At 39.5% G+C, this 26,939-nt stretch overlaps 1 protein-coding gene across 1 annotated transcript in view; it reads right to left on the reverse strand.

The window, feature by feature from the left end:
* Positions 1-25,372, reverse strand: part of trpm1a (transient receptor potential cation channel, subfamily M, member 1a) — a 115,492-nt gene extending 90,120 nt beyond the window's left edge. Inside the window, exon 1 of the mRNA XM_051920380.1 lies at positions 24,886-25,372. Coding sequence (XP_051776340.1) covers positions 24,886-25,011 — 126 coding nt within the window. The 5' untranslated portion in view covers positions 25,012-25,372. The remainder of the gene's footprint in view (positions 1-24,885) is intronic.
* Positions 25,373-26,939: the final 1,567 nt, after the last annotated feature.

Raw genomic sequence — 26,939 nt, forward strand, 5'->3', positions numbered from 1 at the left:
GGCGTATCGATATCCAAGTCTACCATAAAGAGAAGACTGCATGAAAGAAAATACAGAGGGTGCACTGCAAGGTGCTAGCCACTCATAAGCCTCAAGAATAGAAAGGCTAGATTGGACTTTGCTAAAGAACATCTAAAAAAGCCAGCACAGTTCTGGAAAAACATTCTTTGGACAGGTGAAACCAAGATCAACCTCTACTGGAATGATGGCAAGAAAAAAGTATGGAGAAGGCGTGGAACAGCTCATTATCCAAAGCATACCACATCATCTGTAAAACACGGTGCATGCAGTGTGATGGCTTGGGCGTGCATGGCTGCCAGTGGCACTGGGACACTAGTGTTTATTGATGATGTGACACAGGACAGAAGCAGCCGAATGAATTCTGAGGTGTTCAGAGACATACTGTCTGCTCAAATCCAGCTAAATGCACTCAAATTGATTGGGCGGCATTTCATGATACAGATGGACAATGACACAAAACATACAGCCAAAGCAACCCAGGAGTTTATTAAAGCAAAAAAGTGGAAAATTCTTGAATGGCCAAGTCAGTCGTCACCTGATCTTAACCCAATTGAGCAGGCATTTCACTTGTTGAAGACTAAACTTCAGACAGAAAGGCCCACAAACAAACAGCAACTGAAAGCCGCTGCAGTAAAGGCCTGGCAGATCATTAAAAAGGAGGAAACCCAGCATCTGGTGATGTCCATGAGTTCAAGACTTCAGGCTGTCATTGCCAGCAAAGGGTTTTCAACCAAGTACTAGAAATGAACATTTTATTTCCAGTTATTTAATTTGTCCAATTACTTTTGAGCCCCTGAAATGAAGGGATTGTGTTCAATAAATGCTTTAGTTGCCTCACATTTTTATGCAATCGTTTTGTTCGCCCCACTGAATTAAAGCTGAAAGTCTGCGCTTCAACTGCATCTGAGTTGTTTCATTTAAAATTAATTGTGGTAATGTACAGAACCAAAATTAGAAAAAAAGTTGTCTCTGTCCAAATATTTATGGACCTAACTGTATAACTATCTATTTCTAACTTGCCATTTTGTTTTTTCTTTTATATTGTGTAATGCACTTTGAGCTACATTCCTTGTACAAAAATGTGCTATAGAAATAAAAATGTCGTTGTGGGAGCACAGAGTACATTCACATGTTGTTCTCTCCTACTGTTGCCTTTATTCACTCACTTCAGTATCTAACAATGTAGGAAGCAATTAAGCTCATTCAAAACTCAGTACATCACTGTGGTATGTGCATTCAGTAAACTGTAATGCATGCATAACTTGCTTATGAAATATTATACTTTCATATGCAATATAGTATAGAAGTAAAGGACTGTGATACAGTTTGCATATTTGTAGCTAGAAAACTGCAAGGGAGAAGATGAGTCATGTATCTTAAAATATTTTTTTATTCCCAAGCTTTCAACCCCTACCAGGAGTCAAAGGGGTAGGGGGACAATGATTAGACATACAGGAATCAATATATTTTATATAGTTTATTTAGGCCCATTATTATCATTCTGACATTGCTTGCTATTCCATTATATAACCTACTCGTAAAACACATGGACCTATGGTTGAAAAAAAACACTGCAAATAAAAACCAAGTTAAAGATAAGGAGCTGATAACGTCTGGTGGCTCGTATAGTGCAAACTGAGTTTTGGCAACACATTTTTTTGTTTTCACCATTAAAATAATACAGCTTCACCGTGATCACATTGGTGATCGAACTGGCCCAAGCAGTGCTCTTCAAACAAACACTGATCTAAGGATAAATAGGCAATGGTGGCCTAAGGTCAGAGGTTTGAGTATTTGACGATCTTCTGTTTCTGTCTTGTTCCTGTTGTTGCATTCTGTATCCTGCACTTTGTCTTGCTGGCCCATGAACCACTGTGCTGGCCTACTGCTCAGTTGTTCTTTATTCAGAATTAGCCCTTGCTTGACTATGTGCTGAAGTGTCTTGTCTCCTTATTGCTTCTCGTTCTTCATCACTTAAGCACCCTCTGTGATTTGCTTGACTGAGGTGATGATGGTATATTTTTCCATTATTGCTAATTTGTAATATGCTTAATTATATCAAACAGGTTTTAAAAGCTAAGACAAGTTAAACAAAGGACATGCATGAGCCACAAAGGACATGCATGAGCCACAAAGGACGTGCATGAGGTCTGGACTCTTAACCGCTAACTCGTCAGCAAAAGTTCACAAGCTGGGGCCCTCGCCTTGCAAGGAAGTTAAAGAGCTTGTTGATTGCTTCTGAACAGCCGCAGAAGGAATGGTCTATAAAAGCCACAGACAGCTGAAACTGGAAGTTAAAGAAACAGGCAGAGGCACAAGAAGAAAAGAGAGAGAGCTGCAGTGGGTCGGGGAGTTAGTGTGATACAGACCCCTGAGAAAGGGATAGATAGACAGCTGCAAGCAAGATGTAACTGCTTTTACTGCAAGGGATGGCCACCTAAGAAGGGAGAAGAGAGACTGAAAGCATCTGTTATGATGGACTGATGCTGGTGACATTTAGGTGCTGCTGGAACTCAGCCATTCAAGCAATTTATCACAATTACTTGCTTCTGTTTTGGCATGACATGTTAGTGGATGAAAAAAGTGAGAACACCTGATCTGCTGTCTTGTTAATTGCTCTAGCTATAAGATAAGATGGCTTTGTGGGGAGATGTATCCTATGAGGTGTAGGGCCACTTGATCGTAGTTAATTGGTTGCAAGCATGTAGTCCCAGAAGAAGGGTGTACTACTGCTGTGAGTCAAGTGATACCCTGCCACAGACAAGGAATCCAGTAGCAGGATGAAGGAAGTGGATCACAGTAGCAGCCTTAGTACCAACTGAAGTTGAGCCATTAGACTCGGGAGGCATTTTAACAGGTGCGAGATGTGGACTGTGACATTAGAGGAACACGGCTGTGTATCATAGCCAGGAACTTGCATAGGAGTGGAGCATCCATAAAAAGACTTTTGTTGCACAGAAGGAAGATTATGGTTTAGGGGTAAGGACAACCTACACCTTCTAATGCAAAACACTGATGTTCAGCAGATGCCACTGCTCTTCTTCTTCCTGTCATTGTGGCGGTTAGATTATTCTGCACACAAGCACAAGTCACTTTGCTGTCCTTCATGCACGTTTAACTTTGTGGTTGACATGTATTTGATGATCTTCTTGATTGTCGACATACATTTTTCTGTGTCGTTCTTGCATTCTGTACCTGCACATAATGCTCAGCAGATATCACTGCTCTACGTCTTCTTCCTATTATGCTGATCTTTGTCACATAAGCATCCTCTGTGATTTGCTTGACGTTAAGCAGATGTCTCGGCTCTTCTTTTTCTTTCTGCCATACCACTTGGTTTTGTGATCACTTTGCTCTAATAAACCCATGACGATAGGTTTAACTTTGCTGAGGTTGCCACTACCTAAATTTTTTTTAATTTACAGAACATATTAGGTGATAAGCTTTCAATTAAGACCAATATCAAGGTTTTAGCCTCAGTAGTTCATAAGTAGTCACATGACAGATGGACAGACCTTTGCATTTTATATAGGGGGTGGGCAAAAGTAGGTTTACAATTGTGAGAATGTAAAACACAGAGTTTATTCTTGTATTAGTATTTATTAATAATTTATTTTATTTATTTGAATTATTTGTTTTCTTCTTCTTCTTAATATTATTATTAAAATGCGCTTAGGTGTAGCAATCATAACCTGCATGTCTTTTTCCATACAAACAACTATAAATCTACTTTTGCCCAACCTTGTACAGTATATTGATATACAATCCTGCTGTTTGTTTTCATTATTATGTTATATACGTCTGTAGAAATATAAGTTTTGGTCTCTTCCAGAAGACACTCTCAGAAACCCCCGTTTCCAGAAATTTCTAGCACAAAGGCATGAAGCTCCTAGTTAGACACGATTGATTTATTATACCAAAAGAATGTTGAAGTTATAAAAATCATTATCATACCCTGGCACTTGGACCCCAACAACTGCTGACCTGCTCAACTCTGTGCATTTTGAATTGTGGTCCTCTGTAACCTTACACTCTCCCAACTTCTGCAAGCTCTGACAGCACCTGGAGAAGATAATGGCTGGAGTAGTGGAAGCATCTCAGTTAATGAAGAGAGAGAGAGAGAGAGAGAATCCTAATGGCTACACCTGCTTCCATCCTGTTGAATTACATTTAGGGTTTCCCAGCAAAACCTGATGTGGACCGTATGGTGAATGATTATCCAATACATGCCAAGTATAAAAGTACCATTTGTGTTGTGGCTGTTTGTTGCTGTTGTTGTTATTTTGTCATCACTGTGGCTTTGAGGTGGTACTGTAAGCAGAACTCCCTTTCCACCTTGAAATTTTTAATATGGAACCAGATCCATTCATTGAACCATTCAGTCCCTGCTGGACAAAAGCAACAAACTTGAATTTTTTAAATGATATAAAATCTTCCACACCTCACAACTAGTAATTCACACCTAAGTCTCATCTTAGAAATAACTGCTTTCAAAACACCCTAACACATTCAAAATGTGCACTTCAAGAAGTGGTCACTTGAAATGGAGTATGAATACAATTTAACATGGCAGCACATGGGCATCCATCACACCGGTGATGGTGATATTAGTATGTCTCTAAACATATTGTATGCCACATGAAAACATCTCTCTATTATAAAAAAAAATCTTGGAAGGCTTGGAAGGAGATGATACGTGATTTTCTTGGAGACACTTTAACGTCACTTGAGACAAGGCAGTGAGACCAAAGGACAGCTGCTATACAGGCTTTTAAATGATCGATGCGCAGCGTGACTAGCAGAACACGCAGCTCGGCGGCAGCAGCAGTAGCAAGCCAGGAGCTGATCTGACCGCATCTCCATAGTGTGCGTTCAGCCCTCCCCTTCACAACACGAGCGGCAGAGACGTGAACTGGCTGGCGCGTAGCGTGCCCGGGGTCTGGGGGGGGGGGGTCTATGGGCAAGCGAAGCGATCTGGGGGCTAAGCCCCCTAGTACTATATAAAAAAGGACACAAAGCATTGATCAGGAGCATGTGATATACACCTCAAAAGACATAATTTATTCAAGAACAGGTCCATATCTGACTTGCGAATAGCAGAAGAGAGAAGGAAGTAAGGTGCAAATTCTGTTGGACTGACAAGCTGGGAGACAATAGTTTGCTTCTGTCTGAGCTTCTCATTACGAAGTGCAGGTTCACAATGTACACCCTTCTGCCATTTCTTACAGACAGAGGAGGAATCCACAAAACAAGACAACATCTGGCTTGCAGCTCACTGGTGACTATGAAGCCAGAAGTCATGGCTGTTGGCTGTCACTGTGTTATTCCCTCTAGTGTACGACAGCCTGCTGGTCAAAACTTCAGCATCAACTTCAGCTTTTGTGAAGGAGCGAGTCCAGCTTACTAGATCGCACGGAGACATTTTTAGTTTGTTAATCACATGAAAGCAGATATAAAAAGGCACAACATACATCCTGGGTTGCTAATCCCCTCCAGCTGCTGGGCACCACTCCAGAGATTAAATGGTCATTGCTATGCCGCTTTCTGAAGCCAGGCTCTGCATATGCACACACACACACACACACACACACATACAAACAGGTTCATGGCACCAAGGTGTAATGTTGGTATGAAAGAGGTGATATGTTGGGGTTTGGTCTTATATTGACTTTGAGAAAGAGAAAAATGAAAAGTAAGCAATAGTTATGGATGTTGTGACTCTCCACTCATTTGCCTTCCTTGTTAACTTTAAATATTTTAGCTGTGTGCCCAATGTGTCAGCCCTAAAAACAGCTGTGCGTTCCATCAGGGTAGCCATGTGTACAATAACTTAGAGCATATGAAAGATGCAGGCAGAGCAGCCAGGGATGCCATGAGGGACAGAGGTGGTATGGTATTTAAGTTACTTCACCTCTGCCCCATCCACATCCAAATCAAACAGCAAGTGTTTCTGAGGGGCTGCAAGAGCATCAGAGTTGTGACATCATTGCTCCTGCTGGAGGGACAAGCATAAGGCTCAGCGCCTTCTTGGTGCTATGAATATACAACAAGGCTAACACCTGCTAGGGGTGCTCCTAAGTCCAAACTGATTTACAGCTCCTGCTTCATGGTGGCTTAGAGTGAATCTCAGCCTGTGCTTCTCTACCCTGATGCAGCAGCTTAGCGCTTTCTCTTTCCTTTTTTGTTCCCGAAGTACAGTGGAGACCCCTACTGACTAACATTGTTCACTGTGGCTAGAGGAATGGACCCTTTTGGTTTGATTTTAAATTTATTTTATTGGTGTCTTTACCTTTTTCCATTGATTATTCTTTGCATACAAAATGTTAATTAGGCCACCTTTAGGTGTCCTCTGCTGCAGCTGATACCTCTGCACAGCTACAGCATCTATATATATAAAATCCCTGTGTGCGTCCAGGTGTCCGTGTGTGGGTGTCTTCTGGTGAAGTGCGCATGCGCGGGGCACGGTGTGCTGTGCGATATTACTGTCAGAGAAAATTACAGGCATTTTACGGAAATACAAACCAGTATTACTGTGAGAGGAAATTAAAGGCACACAATACAGTGACGCATATTACAGCCACATACAACTGTCAGAGAAAATTAAAGGCATATTACCGACGCGCACGCCTGTATTACCGGCAGAAAAAATTAAAGGTATATTACGGACGTACAAGCCAGTGGACATACAAGCCAGTATTACTGTCACAGAAAATTAAAGACACACAATACACGGCGGCAGCCCACGAAGAACGGTCAGCTCAGCAAGTAAACATCAACAAAAGAAAGGCTGAAAGAAAGATAAATACGCCCAACAAAAAGAATGAGGTCAAAGTCCCTTGCCATTTAATATAGACTGTTCCTACTAATGTTTATGCACTACTGTTCTAGCGCCTGTTATTGTAACGGGCTAAATGACTAGTCTATACATAAAAAAGGCAATAAGGAATAGTCAAGTCAAGTCAAGTTGGGGAGCATGCACTGGTACAGTGCATTGCTGCACCCACTACACGACGAAACAACTCAGGACCCCGGTTGGCAACCTCCCAGGCAGACATGTGGTACTGTTCCACCCTTCAGAAATGACCCTCTATCTGCCACAGCCAGGTGTTACATGGGCGACCCCTTGGCCTGGTCCAGCCACTCGAGTCTCCAACAATGAGGATCTTATGAGCCGGATCACCCTCGGGGAAACGTGCCACATGGCCGTAGTGCCATAACTGACGCTCCCTCACAATGCAGGTAATGTGCCTCATTCGGGACTCCATGAGCAACCACTCATTCGATACAAAATCAAACCAACGGTACCCAAGGATTTTCCAGAGAGACACAGTACCAAAGGAGGAATAGGAATAGTGTGTCCATAAAAATACTTTGGAAGTGTTCACATTTTATTCTTATACAGCAATGAACTACAGTGTATTTATTTTGTCTATTTTGAGGCTGATTAACAGTTAAAGGCTATTTAATATCAAAGTAAAAATATGCAAAATGGTCTCATTGTAAATATAAAACACAAAATAACTGATTACATTAAGTATTTAATATGATGTCCCTAAGTCATCTCTGGTACAGCCAATTTGTTTCAGAAGTCACAGAATTATTTACTTGGAGATCACTTGCCTGAAGTCAAGGGGTTGCAATTGATTGAAGTTTAAATGGCCCTTATCTGGAAGGGCCAACTTGTTTTAAGGCATCATGGTGTCCTGACCTACACCTTGAAGACAAAAGCAACACTCCAAGCAACTCAGCGAAAAGGTAAAAGAGTCAGAGGATGGAAACAAGAAAATATACAAGTCATTGTTCAGGTGTTCAGGTTTCTGGGTATTGAGCTGGAGGATGACCTGACCTGGAGCGCCCACACCAAGGAGCCGCTGAAGAAGGCGCAGCAGAGACTGTATTTTCTGAGAATTCTCAGAAAGAACCATCTCCCCAAAAATCTGCTCCTTGCTTTTTATCACTGTTCCATCGAGAGTGTGCTCACGTACGGACTGTGTGTGTGGTACAGCAGCTGCACTTTCTCAGAAAAGAAAGCGCTCCACAGGGTCGTCAGGACAGCAGAGAGAACAATTGGTTGTACCCTCCCCACTCTGGAACAAATCTACACATTCCGATGCCGCAAAAAAGCAATAGACATTTCACAGGATTCATCACATCCCGGTCATTGCCTCTTCCAGCTTTTGCCATCGGGCAAGAGATACAGAGCAATGAAAACCAGGACAAACCACCTTAAAAACAACTTTTATCCAAAAGCAATCATGGCCCTGAACTCAGAATAAAAACTGCTCCGTATCATTCTTCCAATGTGCAATATAGACCTTAAGTCAACCAGTGCAATTTGTATATTTTGTAAAGTACAGTACTTTTATTACTATTTGGTTTGTTATTATTTTCTCTCTTCTTGCCTTTTTAACTCTTATTCCTCACACTGAGTCCACTGCACCTTCAATTTCGTTGTTCCTTTGTAAAAGTGATAATGACAATAAAGATCTATCTATCTATCTATCTATCTATCTATCTATCTATCTATCTATCTATCTATCTATCTATCTATCTATCTATCTATCTATCTATCTATCTATCTATCATGGAATATCCCTTGGAGTTCAGATAAATCAGCCATTAAGAAATGGGAAGAGTATGGCAGAGCTGCAAATCTGCCTACAACAGGCCATCCACAATAACTGAGTGATTAGGTTAGAAGACAACTAATGTGGGAGGACACCAGAAAACCTTTGATAACTCTGAAGCTAGAGTGGCAGAGATTGGAGAGACTGTGCAGACAAGAGATGCTGCCCAGGTAGCTTCACTAGTTGCAGCTTTATGACAAAGTAACAAAGAGAATTCAACACAACCTTCAGTTAGAGTTTGCCAGAAGGCACATGGGAGACTCTGACGTGAGCTTTTCGGCCATCAGACTACATGCCATGTTTGGAGTAATTCAAACACTGCACATTATGAAAAGCACACAATCCCTACAGTAAAGCACAGTGGTGACAGCAGCATTGTGCTGTGGGGACTGTTTCTCTGCAGCTTGTCCTGGAAACTTCGTGAGCATATAAGGAATGCAGCTAAATACTGGAAAATCTTGGAGGAAATCCTGATGCAGTCTCCAAGAAATCTGTTCCTTGGTCAAAGATTTATTTCCAGCAAAATAATTCCCCCAAGCATAAAGCCAAAGCTACACAAGAATGATTTAATCCAATTGAGAATTTAAGAATTGTCTGCTCAGTCATGAGCCCCATGTAATCTGACAGAGTTTCAGTAGTTTTGCAAAGGAAAATGAAGAAGAATTTCTATTTTTAGACGTGCATCCAGTTAGGGGCAGTTGTATCTCAAACTGGTCCTTCTCATTTTCCTGCTGTCCCAATACAGTAGCCGTGTGTCATTATGTAAAGCAATGCCAAGAAATGTTGCCCTGCTTGTTCCTGTCATTTGACATTGCTCCACCGAGGAGCCAGCTCCACTTCTGTCATTATATAAAGGCCCAATGAGTGGCTATAGTGGCTCACCTAGCTCCCTCTTGATATTCTTAATCACTAACACTGTAGGGACAGTGGCGGCTATCCTGTCATTATGTACCACCCAACTGATGCACGACAATGGCTTTCAGTGGTCCCTCTTCCTTTCACTGTGTACCACAACTCTAGAGTATGGCAGTGTGAGGTATTTAGCGTAGACAGCCTAGATAGTTGAATCCATTTTTGCTAGACAGAAGATTCTGTATTTTCAGGTTTTTCCAAATGGAACAAAGACAGGTGAAGTGACTTGCTCAGAGTCACTCAGTAGTGTCAGTAGTGGGATTTGAACCCACAGCTTCAGGGTTTGAGGTAATAAGCTTTAGAGACACCAGGCATGGAAGTAAGTCTGCTCCATATAAGGTTTGCAATTGCCCGAAAACAACAGCAGAAGGTCAAAATTCTAATTTAGTTGGAATAGATACAAGAGGTTAAGGATTTATGTGATGTCAGTGACACAGCTATGTCCCACTGTATCAGGAAAGACCTAAAGACCTCAATGGTCTTCAACATACATTCTAATTCGTTTTGTCATACCACTAGAACAAATCCTGGACAACAGGATATCAGTCCAAACTGTGAGACACAAAATTTCCAGGATTATCTAACCTTGAGGGAACCTTTGGGGAAAACTGAAAAATGTATAAACGCATCAGTACATTTCTGAAGAGTTGGTGGGTACAAATGGATAACGGTAGGGACTCAGCACAAGAATTCATATCTGACTGCCTGGCATGTACTCCAGCTGATGCCCACCAAGCATGATGAGAGAGCATCCTCAGGAGCAGCAACTTACCTCTGTGTGTTGACGTGGTCCCGTGCTGCCCATCTCCACCTCCCTATCCTATAACTACATAAATCACACAATTAAGGAAATATGAACAGTTTGAATACAGCCTGACTGTGTGCGTCATTATGGAGTAGCACACTCCTTGAGTACAGCTTGTCCTCACCAGGGCCCAGCTTCCTTCCAAGATAGAGTCAGATAAAGGGTAACAATTTTATTGCACTAGAGGTTTCTATATACTACCAAATGTTCCTCACTAGAGGCTTTTGTATGCTACCAAGTGTTCTATCTATACTAATAAAAGGCAAAGCCCTCACTGAGTCACTGACTGACTGACTGACTGACTGACTGACTGACTGACTGACTGACTGACTCACTCACTCACTCACTCACTCATCACTAATTCTCCAACTTCCCGTGTAGGTAGAAGGCTGAAATTTGGCAGGCTCATTCCTTACAGCTTACTTACAAAAGTTAGGCAGGTTTCATTTCGAAATTCTACGCATAATGGTCATAACTGGAACCTGTTTTTTGTTCATATACTCTAATGGAGGAGGCAGAGTCACGTATCGTGTCATCACGTATTACACCTCCTACGTAATCACGTGAACTGAAAACGAGGAAGAGATTTACAGCATGAGTCAAACGCGGGAACGAAGGTAAATGACGTTAATTGTTGAGTGTCTTTTAATACTGTGTAATTGTTGAGTGTCTTTTAATACTGTGTAAGCATACATATTAACACATGTGCAATTAAACGTGTGCATTTACGGGGTGATTTCTCAGGCTTAAAAGCTCGCCTTTTATTAAAAAGGTAAATGCAAACTATTTTCATTCTGAAGGGCACAAACCACGTTAGATTTCAGCCGTTAAACGAGCAAAAATGTCGGTACACCAGATAAATAAGCGCAACATATTATCAGTTGTATTGTATGCTTACAATACATATAGAAATGTGTTAATCGTTAACTAATATTATGGGATGGTGTTTTTCGACTCGCGCCTTGATTTAAACGATTGCATGTCTTGGTGGGTTTGCGTAGCTTATTGTCAATATCTTTACACCTCTTTTTAAGACTTAATTTAAAAAGGTTTTCTTTTCTTCTTAATTAAAATTTAAAAGCAACACTTCACCGCTGCGAAGCCCCTCTAGCGCTGACGTCCGAGGTTCGATTACCGTAAGCGAGTGCAGTGAGTGTGTACGCCTGATGAGCCAAGAATAAGGGGGAAAGACGTGTCGCGTACTCTTTGCATTATTTGACAGTAAACTATTTTCATCCATTCTATGATCTGCTTCTCACAACTGAAGGCACCGTGGCTGATGTTACCTGACTTGCTGGCCAACCATAAGCATTACCTGGTAGGTAACCACCCACTCACTTCACTCCCTTACGGGAATCGAACCTCGGACGTCAGCACTAGAGGCGAAGCCCCTAAAATTGCGCCACGGCGTGTGGTTCATTTATTTGACAGCATGTAGATCGGGGTAATTACATTCACGGCATTCGTAGTCTGATTCACAATCTGATTGTATGGGTGGTTGCCTACCAGGTAACGCTTATGGTTAGCCAGCAAGTCAGCTCGAAGTGATCACTCGAGTGAAGGCAGCTTCACAAAAAAACAGATCCTTAACAAACTGTTATTGGTATATTTTCCCTCAATTTTAAAAGGTTTTCTTTTCTTGTTAATAAAAATTTAAAAGCAGTACTTCGCCGGTGCGAAGCGCGGGGATTTGAGCGACTGACGCATACAGACATATTCATGAGTGCTGGTACTTCGGAAACAAAGCACCGTGTACACCTAAAGTTTAAATTAAGTTCATAGACCTACAAAAGGTTGCCATTGATTTGAGGCAAGATTGCTTTTCTCCTGTACAACTATACGTTGCATTCTTAACAGTAAGCTTGCACGGCTTGGTCATAGTACAACCGGAGTGCTGAACTGACAACGTGGTATACAAAGAGAACTATAACAATCGTAATAAACAAACAAAAAAAAAAGCGAAGAACCCTTGGATTTAATAAAAAGGCTCCTTCCTTGGCGAAGCAAGGAAAAAGGAAGACCTTATATGGCTATCATTTATAAAACAGCGGAAAAGCTGTGTTAAGGCTGCTTCACAAAAAATCAGATCCTTAACAAATTGTTATTGGGATACTTTCCCTCAATTTAAAAAGCTGTTCTTCTTAATAAAAATTTAAAAGCAGTACTTTGTGGGGATTTACATATATATATATATATATATATATATATATATATATATATATATATATATATAGATAGATAGATAGATAGATAGATAGATAGATAGATAGATAGATAGATAGATAGATAGATAGATAGATAGATAGATAGATAGATAGATAGATATAGATGTATATAGAGATATAAATATATATAGATATAGATATACATATATAGATATAGATATATATATATGTATGTATGTCTATATATATATATATATATATATATATGTAAGCTTATAAGTACTGCCTTACTTCTCTTTAAGAAAGGAAGATGTAATGATACTTGATTTAAACGATTCCATGTCTTGGTGGGTTTGCGTAGCTTATTGTCAATATCCATCCATCCATCCATTTTCCAACCCGCTGAATCCGAACACAGGGTCACGGGGGTCTGCTGGAGCCAATCCCAGCCAACACAGGGCACTATTGTCAATATCTTTACACGTTTTTTTAAGACTTATTGACTGAAACGGGCTTTCACGAAAAAAGTTAGGGCTTTGCTACAGGATACACCCTCCACAAGTTAAGGAAGTAAAAATAAAAATGTATATTTCTGTTTTATTTAAACCTTTTAAGTTCGTATGCATAGCCCCATTTGGCTGTTTTAGGTTTTTTTTTTTTCTTCAGTAATATTTAATCTCCTTAAAGAAAAAGAACATATGCATTTTACTTTTTTTGTATCTCTTTAGTAATATTTTAGTGTAAAAGGATAACGAGTATTTAAACCTTTTATGTTACTTTATAGTTATTTTACACAATATTGAAAAATGAATAAGAACGCTACATATTTTGGCAGCTGCTGCTTTAATTTTCAATGAAATGAAAAAAGCTCTCCAAGAGAAAACCTCAATGAAGAAGAAACAGTTTGCACTATCTAAAAAGGAGAAACCCTCATTTATAAAGGTTTGCTGCAGATGACTTAACTGAAAATAAATGAATAGTTCCTATGTGTATAATACATATTTATCTGTTTTACTTATGCCTTTATTCCAGCAACTTGCAACATCTGAGGTACAATTTGTTACATTACTTTTGTTTTTTGCAGCACAGGCAGGTGAAGTGACTTCTTCAGGGTCACACAGTGGTGTCAGTTACCAGGATTTGAACTGACAAGCTCCGGGTTTGCTGAAATATTACTGAAGAAAGAAAAAAAACGAAAACGGGCAAATAGGGCTATGCATACAGATGTCCATCCATCCATTATCCAACTCGCTATATCCTAAATACAGGAGCCAATCCCTGCCAACACAGGGCACAAGGCAGGAAACAAACCCCGGGCAAGGTGCCAGCCCACCGCAGGGCGCACAGACCCACACACACCCACACACCAGGGACAATTTAGAATCGCCAATGCACCTAACCTGCATGTCTTTGGACTGTGGGAGGAAACCGGAGTACCCGGAGGAAACCCAGACAGACACGGGGAGAACATTCAAACTCCACGCAGGGAAGCGAACCCGGGTCTCCTAACTGGCACCTTTCACTGCGCCGCCATGCCACCCGCATACAAACTTAAAAGGTTTAAATAAAACAGAAATATATACCTTTATTTTTACTTCCTTAACTTGTGGAGGGTGTATCCTGTAGCAAAGCCCTAAGTTTTTTCATGAAAGCCCCTTTCCGTCAATAAGCCTTAAAAACAGGTGTAAAGCTAAACTTGCAGCACCGCTATTCAATTACACTTGCCTAACGCCTCTCCTAAGGGGACATACTGTGGGATCTGGGCATCAGTCAAAGCACCAATCACAGGCCCGACTAGAAAGCGGGAAGCTGTGATTTGTCGTCTCCCTCCCATGTAACAATCACAGCCTGTGTTACAACGCACTATGTATGTATGTATATATGTATATATGAAGAGGATGGATGGATGGATGGATGGATGTATATGTGTGTGTTTATGTATATGTGTATATATATATATGTATATATATGTTAATATGTATATATATATATATATATATATATATATATATATATATATATATATATATATGTATATGTAGATATGTGTATATATGTATATATGTATATGTATATATATGTTTACATAACCTCTTTAACACACTACTTGTCCGCTGCGAAGCGCGGGTATTTTGCTAGTCATATAATATTTAGTGAAAAATTCCAAAACTTCCAGAAACACACTTAGATTTTCATAAACCAGGGCAGTGTCTGTCTGAAATTAACTCATTATTGTCTGAGTCCATGAAAAGCCTGCAGGAATCTGTCTTAATAGGGATGTTTGTTGACATCATGTGAAATAGTTAGTTCAAAGGCATGTTTAAAAAAATTAGAGTTATCAACAGGCTACTGAAAAAGATAATTCCATAGTTACTGTATAATGTACCACATATCTATTTCTGTGTTACATTAAAACAGAATTCAATAGATTGGCGCATAATCACATAGGGCAGACAGCTTTCCTCCACCAGTCTAACCATTGTAACTCAGAGCTCTATGTTCTGTTTGGGGGGTCTTATTAACACCACTAAGAAATTCCAGGAGGAGCAATTCATATTACAATCTTGTTTTTATTCAAAAATTGTAAGAATAGGCTCTATGACTGATTAGAAGATTATGAGAGAGTCAGAACAAATTTAAGAAAAGATTAACATGTGCTGGGCTAAAAAAGTGCAGCAGCCTGCAGAATCAGAAAGAGCTCTTTCCAACTGTGGATGTGGAAGCACTTCAGCATGTAACCTACTGTAAGATTTTCAAACTCATGTAATGTAATTCAGAGTTGTGGAGAGAGAGACCCTACCCTGGAAGAACTTGGCGCAAGGCAGGTACACAATCCTGCAAACCTTTGTGGATGTGGGAGAAAAATGGGAGAACCTGGAGTTAAACCTACTAGATACAGAGAGACGTGTAAACTCAACCTGGGCAAAATCTGGGCTGGACATTCATGCTGGATCTGTGAGGAAGTGCTGCACCATAATATAATATAATATAATATAATATAATATAATATAATATAATATAATATAATATAATATAATATAATATAATATAATATAATATAATTTTTTTCAATTGCAAGCTTAATAAATACGTGAAACAAAAGGTACACCCCATGAAATGTTGTTTCTTCTTAACATATGTGGACATGTCAAAATTTGATCTTCATTTAAACAGTATTTTTAGATAAAAGTGATATAATAAACATTGTGCCATATTTACATTCTGTACTCCATTATATGATTTAAATAAACATACAGTAAATGGAAATTTTACATGTGGAAAAAGTAGCACACCCCTATTGTAATAAAAAAATTTTGGGAAGAGAGATGAGACGTGACTTCCTCAGAGAGACACTTTCATGTCCCGCAAGACGAGAATTTGTGCCAAGAGATTTAACCACACCCAGGGCCGAAAATAAAAGGCAAAGAGTAGATGACAAAGTAGAACATCGTAAAGAATTCAAAAACGTTGGCTCGATACACATGCAGAGGAGGTTAGAGATAATGGAAGTACGAAAATTCGAAATTCTCCAAAAAATGATAATAAAGATCGCATTATCGCAAACAAACGGAAATTATTACTCTGTGAAATAATGGAATAGTGAAAAGAGATCAAATATATTGTTTGGAATTAAATTTTAAGTCAGAGACTTATAGATCATCTAATTTGTGCTGCCATCAGGGAAAAGTAGTGTTTCTTCCCAATGAAGAGGCGTATTCACAAGAATTAAAAGATTTGTTGTTTGGTGAAAGTGAAATCTTGCGAGAGAAAATTTCAAGCCCTGCGAGACAAGACTTTATGCAAAGAGATTTGGAAAAGTCCTGTCCACATCTAAAACATTTACAGCCACACACACGGTTCAATCATTTCTCATTTGTGTCAATGCTATTGTCAGACACAGTGCGTGTAGAGAGAAAGAAACAATATTCGCTCACGTGCAGTTATATGTTGTGTTGTCATAATGTAATTCCAAACAAAGAATCAAAATTCAATGCGATATTGACAAAAAGGTAAAAGCGAAAAAAGATTGAATATATGGACATAGGTGATATGACAGAACTATGTAGATATTGTTCGGATTTAAACTTTAAGTTGGAAACTTGTAGATAGTCTGTTTCATGTTGTCATCAGGGAAAGAAAGTGTTTCTTCCCAATGAAGTGGGCTATCCACGAGAATTAAAAGTTTTGTTGTTTGGTGAAAGTGAAATCCACATACGCAAGGATGTGAAGTTGCTGGCGTGTAGCGCAGGCAGGGGGGTTGGCAAGCGAAGCCCCCTAGTATATATATACTGTATATATATATATATATATATATATATTATATATATATATATATATATATATATATATATATATATATATATATAAGGGATGCACCGATACCACTTTTTTGGAAAACGAGTACGAGTACGAGTACTTGCATTTCAGTACTCGCCGATACCGAGTACTTGCCGATACCGAGTACTTGCCGATACCGAGTACTTAATAAAAACATGATTTAAATTTACAGGTAACAGCTTTAGTCATATAATTTAACAAAAAAAAACAAGAAACTCTCGTCTATCCACTGGGAGGTTAGGCTAATTAGCGACACGGGGCTAACACTGCTTGTCCAAATATCCGTGGTGAAACTAAATGCAGAGGAGGCTTGCAGTAGGCTGTGGATATGTTTTTTCACGGAGTCATGTAGTTTAGGCAGCTCCGTGTCAGTCATGTAGCGGCGGCTTGGGACATCATATCTGGGCTCCAGCACATGGAGGAGACGCAGGAATCCCACATTTTCTACCTCCGTGAGTGGCTGGTCACTCAATGCAATGTACTCGATAATTGCTTGTGTTATTTTCACAGCACGTGGATTGTCTCTGGACATTTTCTCTCGTCTTGCAAGAGTTTGCTGCAGCGTGGGTTGTGTTGGTTTAGAAGCGTGGGTAAACTCTTTGTACTCGTTGTCGTGTTGGGATTTTAGGTGCTTGATTAAATTACTTGTGTTAAATGCGCTACCTTTTGAGCCTCCTCTGGACAATTTCGCTGAGCACAATTTGCAGTCCGCCTTTGTTTTGTCGTCTTCATTCACTTTGAAATAGTTCCACACGGCTAGGGTTACCACTTTTAATACAAAAAAATAAGGGACGCATACTGCAGCGGGGGCCACATCCCGTATTACCCAATCAAAAGTAGGAAAGGAGGCATCTTCATAAAATGCGTGTGGGATGATTTGCATGAGACGCTGCTTTAAAAAAAATGATAAAAAAAATACGGGACAAAACCCGTCCCGTATTGATTCAAAACGGGACGTGCAATTTCATTCTCAAATACGGGACGATTCCGTATTTTAAAGGACGGGTGGCAACCCTACACACGGCTGACATGTCTCGCCTCGCCTTCTCCCCGCTCTGAGCTGCAGCCGGGGCCTGGGGGCGGGCACTCGGCGCTTGTGATTAACCCCTTACACGCCGCTCAAACATAGACATTTCTCAGACCGTGGTATCGGAACCCGGTATCGGGGGACTTTTAACGAGTACGAGTACTTTAGAAAATGTGGTATCGAGGCCGGATCGGTGCATCCCTAATATATATATATATCACTATAAATATTTAAGATTTGAATCAGGAGCATCGAATCAGGTGCAAATGATTAGAACATCATTAGGGAGGATCTTGACATTTAGTTTGGTTTGGTCTTTATTGTTGAAGTGGATACTATCATCATGCCTAGAATGAGAGTGCTTTCTGAGCCTTTAGAAAGAAGATTATAGTTACCTATGAGACTGGGAAGGGATTTAAAGTTCTTGATCCTCACCATTCCTAACTGCCCTTCATGTAGCATATTAAAGACCTTGGTACAGAGTGTTGGGAGAATGGCAGCTCTTTTGCACTAAAAGATACAACCCTGACACACAGAAGGCTGGTTATGGTGTGAAAATACTGTAGTGCATCTCTCAATTGGAAATGCATATACAAATTAAAAAATCTTTAAAAAAACTAACGCCAGGCCAGGCCAGTGCACTAAGTTCAGTCTCAAACAGAATGCAAAATGCTAAAAGAAGACTCCAAGAACCACAGAATTTCACCATGGAATGTATAGGTGGCTCTTGCTACTGTTGATATTAAAGTGCATGAGTCTACCATTAGAAAGAAGGTGCACAAATTACATCTACATGGGAGGTGTATTAGGATAAAATGTTTATTGTCCACAAAGAACAAAAGGGCCAGACTTAAGCAGGCAGTGACCATGACTTCTGGGACAATGTGCTCTAGACAGACAAGGCAAAAATAGAGTTATTTGGCCACAGTACCTGAAGAAATGTTTGTGGAAGACCAAAGGCGGTATTTGACCAGATGACCCTGAAACCAACTGTAAGGCATGGTGGTGGAAATGTTATGGTCTGGGGTTGCTTTTCTCCAGCTCTCCATTGTAGAATTCACAATTAATTCTTCATTGTTCCAAAGGGTCATTGAGGATGATGTGAGACTATCTGATACAAGATTGAAGCTCAACCAAATGTGGATCTTGCAATATGACTCTAAAAATACCTGAAAATCCACCAACAAATGGCTGAAAAGAAAGAAATTTAGGCTTCTAGAATGGCGAAGTCATCTGAAACCTATCATGATGCTGTGGGGGGATTTGACACGGGCAGCATGTGAGAGTGGGAAAAACTCTCTCCCAGTCTATGTCAGAGACTGCTAGACTTTTATAGGAAACACCTACTTGAGGTTGCTCCTCTCAAAGGGGAAAATACCAGAAATATCAATACCAAAAGTGTACTTACTTTCTCCACAGATGGAAATAGCATACTGTAACTGTTCATGTCTGTTAAACAAATTATTGCAAATTCAAATTTTCATTGTTTTTTTTAATAATCACCTTTATCTAAAGATAGTGTTTAAATAAAGATCAGATCATCCCATGTACACATATGTTAAAAAAGAAAACTATATTTCATAGAGTGTTCTTACTTTTCAAGTGACGGATATGTACACTAGCTGTGTTACTTGGTTTGACTGGGAAATTTTCTAAGTCAGTGGGCATCAGTTATAGTGCCATTAGTTAACTGGATGAATTAGATGTACTACATAACTTACTACTTTTCTGTATACAATATTTGTATATATACAGTATATATATATATATATATATATATATATATATATATATATATATATGTAGCAGCTTCAATGATTTGATGGGTCAGTCAGTGAGTTGGACGTACCCTTGCGGACTAAAATCCAGTGTCTTAACCATTACACCACACTGTAATTACGTCATTATTGCCCATTTGATGATGTACAGACACAATCAATTTATCAAGAAAAACATCTTTTCTTTACTCTTTTCTTCATACTGGTAGCGTTGTACATTCCACTAATGCAAATAAACACTACAAACAGGCAATATTCAAATTAAGTCTCCACTCTTTATTCAATATACCAGGACGCATCCACCAGGCACCATCGTTTTTTGGTGGTAGGGAAACTCAACCAACCCTTAACTTCAATACGATGGTGCCATTGTCAAAAGTTACAAACCAAAATTAAACACAACTGTTTGAAACCCAACATAAAAGAAATCATAATTAACAGTCTAATTTTAGGTCCAGCGCCGCAGAGCCTCCTGGAACATCAGTACTGTCCGTCTCAACAATATTCACACACATACTGTATGAGCGATTAAACATTTATGGAAAAATAAACAACAGCACTATAGACGTGATTAATTACTTGATAGCAATGGTTGTGAAACATTACAGCTTCTTGTGTTATCCATACATCCTCCTTTGCACTTGACAATATGATAAACATGACCCTGGGAAAGTGGAAAGTTTTTTGCTTGATTTTTAATATGTGTGTGAAGGCTACTGCGGTGGGTTGGCACCCTGCCTGGGATTGGTTCCTACTTTGTGCCCTGTGTTGGCTGGGATTGGCTCCAGCAGACCCCTGTGACCCTGTGTTCGGATTCAGCGGGTTGGAAAATGGATGGATGGATGGATGGATGGATGTGTGAAGGCTAAATGAAATTGGACCACAGTTTTATATTTGGCGTGTCATTGTATGAACATTGTGACAACCAAAATTCAGGATATTAATGTACTTGAGTTTTATTATCACTCATGAAATTATAACCACCAAACCATTACAGGCGCAGTGCACAGGACTCAACTGACTGACCGATAGTATGGATGACTGCTGTGTTCCACTTCTTTCATGCAGCTTGACCGTTGGCAGGTGGAGAATATCAATGCTGAGGGGACTGCAAGTTCTCTTAAAAGTCTGCCAACTCAGAGAGGCTGATTTGTGTCTTGTTGTTCAAGTGGCTTCTGTGTTAATTTTACAAACACTACACCATCCACTGCTTCTGATTATACTATGGGGTCAAGCAGAATAAGTCAGCACATTTATGCACAGACTACTGCGGTACTTGGGCGATTTAGAGACATCACATCACCAAAGCTAAAATGCATTCACAGAAAATGTGGTGTCTTTAAATTTACACTTGAAAGACAATACTATACCCAGTTATGCACTTTAAACAGTAAATATAAATCCACATAAGTTTGTTTAATTTTGCAAAAATTGCAAAGCAATTTTGCTTTGTTAGGAAAATGCTAATTAACCGTTGCAGCCTGGAAATTCCACACAGATATAACATGCTTGCACACCGACAGTCGCCAAATGAATTGAGCAGCAGCAGCAACACTAACCACTGCACCACCCTTCCACTTTTACATTTACATATAATTGCTAACAATTGCTAACACCTAATGAATGCTAAGACGAAACGTTTCTGAAAATTAATCAATTTTTAACCTGTTTATACAGTCTATTTTGGGCTAAGCACTCCGAAGAAGCACTAATAGAGCGCGTCCCAGGAAATACTGCAACACCTCACACACAAGAGATGTGTTTAGATTTGGATCTGATCATCTGCATTCTCAAAATGATGTTTTATTAATGGCACTTCACTGGGCTGTGTGGTTCCTCAACGGAACCATTGCTGAACAATTATTTGCTCCTGTGGAGGGTTCTTTGCATATGATATCAGCTCTTTGCGATTTGAAAAACGTTTTCTAATATGCAGACAAAGCAGAAATCTTTAATGTACAGTGTAGTAGGGTAATACAGTAGAGGGATAACAGTCAAAAAAGTAATAAAACAGATAATAAAAGGAACTTAGCCTGTGTTATTATAAACCAACTGGTATTTCACAAATCTGTTATCATCTGTTCATGTCTATTTATCGATTCTTTTACAGATCTAAATAAATACAAGTTCTTTCCTGAACCTTCACATATATGGTTCTATCAGAAGCCAAAAATGGTTACCCTAAACTGCCACTCTAACACCTTTATTTTCAAGAGTGCAGTTTACAAGAGGGCTAGTCATTGAGTGATCTTAAGTTTGACTTTGAGGGGCACCATAAACAGGTCTTTGCCTAGATACACTTTTTTTTCTTTTTTATGATACCTTACTCAGTTTACTAATGTCATCCTAGCCTGACGTTTCCCCATTAGAACACCACTGTTTAAATCAGACTTTCCTCATCCGTCATTTCTACAGGGCATGTAAAATGACTGAGAGATTAAGTGAAACATGTCCAACACTGTAATTTGGCAGAACTACATTACTCTGATTTGTTCTAAATATCTGTTTTTTTTATTTTGGACCACAAAAGTACTATTGTAAATTACAGTGTTAACTTACTGCTGTAAATTGTACTTCCAAGGCTATAATGTAAAAAATGTGGTCCTAATTTAATGATTAAATGACTGCCACTGGTGTGCCTCAGTAAAACTAATGGAGTCAACAATTATAATTCTACTATGATTAAAATTTAATTGAACTGTGTCATTCTGCTTTTAATTTAGATAGATAGATAGATAGATAGATAGATAGATAGATAGATAGATAGATAGATAGATAGATAGATAGATAGATAGATAGATAGATAGATAGCAGGGCCGGATTAAGAGCTTTGGGGGCCCGTAGCACATTTCAAATTTGGGGGCCCTTTTGGTCTGCATCATCTGAAGTTTAGATTCTGAACAGTTCAAACCGAACTAAATAATTATTTTACTCTCGATTATAATAAGAATCTTATATTTATGTGAATTTTATGTGTTGGGCCCCTAAAGTTTTGTTGTGTAAGAAATTTACAGTTTTAAAACGTAAAGATAATATTTTTAAAGACCAGTTTTTCAATGCTACACTTTTTCATTAAATATTGGGTCCACCATTTGGGGGCCCCCAAAATTGCAGGGCCCGTAGCATATGCTACATGTGCCTATTGGTTAATCCGGCACTGATAGATAGATAGATAGATAGATAGATAGATAGATAGATAGATAGATAGATAGATAGATAGATAGATAGATACTTTATTAATCCCAAGGGGAAATTCACATACTCCAGCAGCAGCATACTGATAAAAAACAATATTAAATTAAAGAGTGATAAAAATGCAGGTTTAACAGACAATAACTTTGTATAATAAGGTTTGTGTACCTGCATGAGACTAACAATAATGTCTAACTATAATAAAACATGAAAAATGTTAACAAAGTTCTTATTTTGGTCGTTGGACATGATTCAGTAGTTATAAAATTAAAATTCATGTTGTCAAGTGGAGAAGAAACTTTGCTTTTCTGATATAGGGTGTGCTACAGTTTCACCAGCACATCGAAAATAACAGCATACATCAGCTTCCATAACCATGGAAATATTTAGAACACAATGAACAATGATTTTGCTAACCATTCTTAAACTTTTCATAGTGCACAAGTTTGGGGGAAATAAGGAAGCATTTGCTGCCTTGCTGAAAAGTAGGCATTTCCTTATGCAAATATACTAACTTTATGAACATGTAGAATTCTGCACCATTATGACTTTACTGCAATGCAACAGTTATTAATAAAATAATCTTGTCCATTGAATCAATTAATTGATATTGACAGCTAAATACTCCTCACATGTAAATTGTGTTGTATTTATCTGTTTATATCATTATTTTAACTGTTTACTGTTTTTTTTTATCCTTCCATCCTTTCATTTTCCACCACTTATCCAAAGCCACGTCTCAGGGGCAAGAGGCTTAGCAGTGAGGCCTAAAGGTCCTTTTCTCCAGCCACACATGCCAACTCATACTGTGGGATCCCAAGGCTTCTCAGGCTATCTAGGAGATATTACTGTTTTTAAGTAATACAGTTTTTTACTGTGAAAATATACGGTTAACATACTGTATTTTTACAGGTTTTTTACAGTATATGAATTTCTGTCAGCCTGTGCTCTGAAATCAATTCTGATATTGATACCATTGCTTTTTGTTGTCATCATCTGAAAAAAATATTAATTAAGTCACAGATTATAGAGGCACCTGTGGAACAAGTATACAACACTATCAGGTTTCCCATTTTATTTATTGGTTTCCCTCTATGTAGGGAATAAAGGTATTCAAGCACACTCATTATGTGCTGAAGTGGGCAAACATATTGGTTTATGAAAATGATATGAACCCAATAAACACCAATCAAGCAGGTTGACCAATGCCGCAGAGTACCAATGCCGCTGGATATAGAAAAGCTGTGCACAAAACACTTACGTTTGCTCCTCTTTACCTAAAAGGCAGCCCTAGGCAGGGCAGGTCGCCCCGCACATTCAACTACAGCGCTTTTTGCTGTGTGCTTCACATGGCACCGAAAATTCAGCACACTTCCCATTAAGTTGTTGCTATCCCTGAGAGCTGCCTTCATGCTGAGGGACTCCATGAGGTTTCCCACAGCCCATACTTCCAACTCTACATAAAGAACGTTTGAGTTTATAGCCCAGTACTTCCAAACACGTGTCAGAGAAATGGGCACACTTGTACAGAAGTCTCAGCTGTGGACATGATTGTACAAGTGTGTCACGATCACGCAAGACTGACTTCTTTATGGACATGTGCTAGCACATCATTACAGAGTTGTGCTTCAAAGTAATCTTTTCAGGGCTTGACAGTTTGGCTCAGTCAGAATGTTAAAAGAAGAGATGATCAGACCAGGTACACAATGTGAGATAAGCTAAGAAACTTGCAGGTACATGAAAAAGTTGCTGGACACTGACCAGAGGCCAGAAGTGTATGCTCCAACCTCCTAGCTTTAATTCCAGGAGTTCACAGGAATTTTCACCGTTAACAGCTGGGCAGCAGCATGTCTGGAACATCAGCTCCACTTCTATTTGTGCTGCTTTCAGTCGCATACTATTGCTTTTTGTTTTCATCAGCCTACTAATCTCAAAAAAAAAATAAACGGAATCTGCCTCTTTGTACAGTTACCTAACACTAATACTATGCCTACAGATTCAACTTGCACCCACGTCTTACCTTTTGTGACCCAGATGTGGTGCGCTTGATGGAGCCACGCATGAATGAGCCGCTTGTCCGCCTGAAGGAGCCTGCAAACTTCCCACTTCTGCCTCCAGCTCCCCTCCTGCCTGCCATACCCTCCATGAGAGCGGCGCTAAAGGAATGTGGAAACCACCATTGCTCACATCAGCCTGGCCTCAAGATAATGGCAGAGAAAAAAGTGTTGGCACACAGCTGGCACTGTGCTTACTGAGCAGCCCTCGACAGAGTGAGAGATGATCTAGACGCTGACACATAGACCCCCTTTCCTCTGGCCGCCTCCTCTAATCAGGCTTAATGCCTGAGCTACGCTTTTTAATGGATGGAGATTTAATAAATGGTGATTGAAGGAAAATCTACTTTAACGTGCTGCTGCCCCTGAGGTTTTTAAGCAGGCAGTGGCAAGCATGGGAAAGGCAGATGCAAATTATTTCAATATAGAAGAGAACGAGGTACAGAACACAGAGAGAGACAACAAATTGGGATATAGCCCTAGATTACACCTTGCCCATTGTGACAATGACTTTCATAACAAACCTTGAATCTAAGCACTTTAAAACTATGGCCTTATTGTTTCTGTGTTATTACAATCAGGGTATTGACAGGTGAAATGACAGTTAACAAGGGACAGAACACCACCAAGATTTGTAAAATTGTACAGAGTTTATAGAAAAGAAGCAGCCTGTACCTGAAATGATGACACTTTTTTATTTGGTTAATTTGGAACACAGCACAGACAAGGGTGAAGTTTTAGCATTTGGGATGGACAGTGTGGCCTACAGGGGGCGTCCCAGCTCCCCAACCTGACACAGACAGATGCAGCCACAAGTTTTTTCTCAGCACAAAGATTTATTTACAGGAGGAAAAGTCTTCCCCAAGTGTTTCCCACAGCACAGTACAAAGTACAAATAAGCACCAGCACACAGCAATGCATTTACTTCTTCTCTCTGTCTCTGTACATCCAGGTGAAGTGGAAGCCCAGTGAAGTAGGGCTGTGCATCCCCTGCAACACCCCCTGGTGGCACTCACGGAACCCAACAGGGCTGAATCAAACTCCAACTCCCCACCAAAATACTGTTCAAATTCGAGGAATTAAACACCTTTTCCGCATTATACAAAATCCTATTAGAGTCCCTACCTTTCAAAGATCCAAGAGGACATTGGGAAGAAGATCTCTTAATCAGTATATCAGAAAAGGAGTGGAAGGTAGCAAAGCAGAGAATTCACTCGAGCTCCATATGCGCAAAGCATAGAATTATTCAACTAAAAATGATATATCGAGTCCATCTGTCTCGCTTAAAACTGTCCAAATTGTTTCCAGGGCAAGATCCAACCTGCGAACGCTGCAACCAAGCTCCTGCCTCACTGGGTCACATGTTCTGGGCCTGCACCAAACTAACATCATTTTGGACCAAAATTTTTAAGTGCCTTTCAGACAGCCTTGGGGTCACAATCCCTCCTAACCCATTAACAGCTGTGTTCGGTGTTCTTCCAGGCGAACTTGAAGTGGAGAAGGACAAGCAAACGGTGATTGCATTCACTACACTTTTGGCACACAGACTTATTCTGTTAAATTGGAAGAATCCTAACTCTCCTCTGATAAGTCAGTGGGAAACCGATGTTTTATATTATTTGAAATTGAAAAAAATCAAATTCTCAGTTAGAGGATCTTTACAAAATTTTTTCAAAACCTGGCAGGATCTAATCAATATTATTTTAGAATAAGAGAAATAACTATTACCGCATTTAATTCCCTTCTCCATCTCTTATTTACCTATATATTTATTTCTCCCTTTCTTTTATTTATTGTTGCCTTATTAAAAAGCCCTAAGCAATTCTCCTTTGGCTTAGCTCTCCTTCTCAGGGGTGGGGTTTGATTTGTCTTCAATTTTGTTTGGTTATAAATTGATCTATTTGTATGGAATGATTATAATAAAAATTAATACAAAAAAAAAACAAACTCCAACTCCCACGGAGCCCTGTGGGAATCTGCAGTGCTGTAACAACCCAGGGGGGCAGCAATCTAGCGCTCC

This window comes from Erpetoichthys calabaricus, chromosome 17 (assembly GCF_900747795.2).
Source record: "Erpetoichthys calabaricus chromosome 17, fErpCal1.3, whole genome shotgun sequence".
Classification (NCBI taxonomy): Eukaryota; Metazoa; Chordata; class Cladistia; order Polypteriformes; family Polypteridae; genus Erpetoichthys; species Erpetoichthys calabaricus.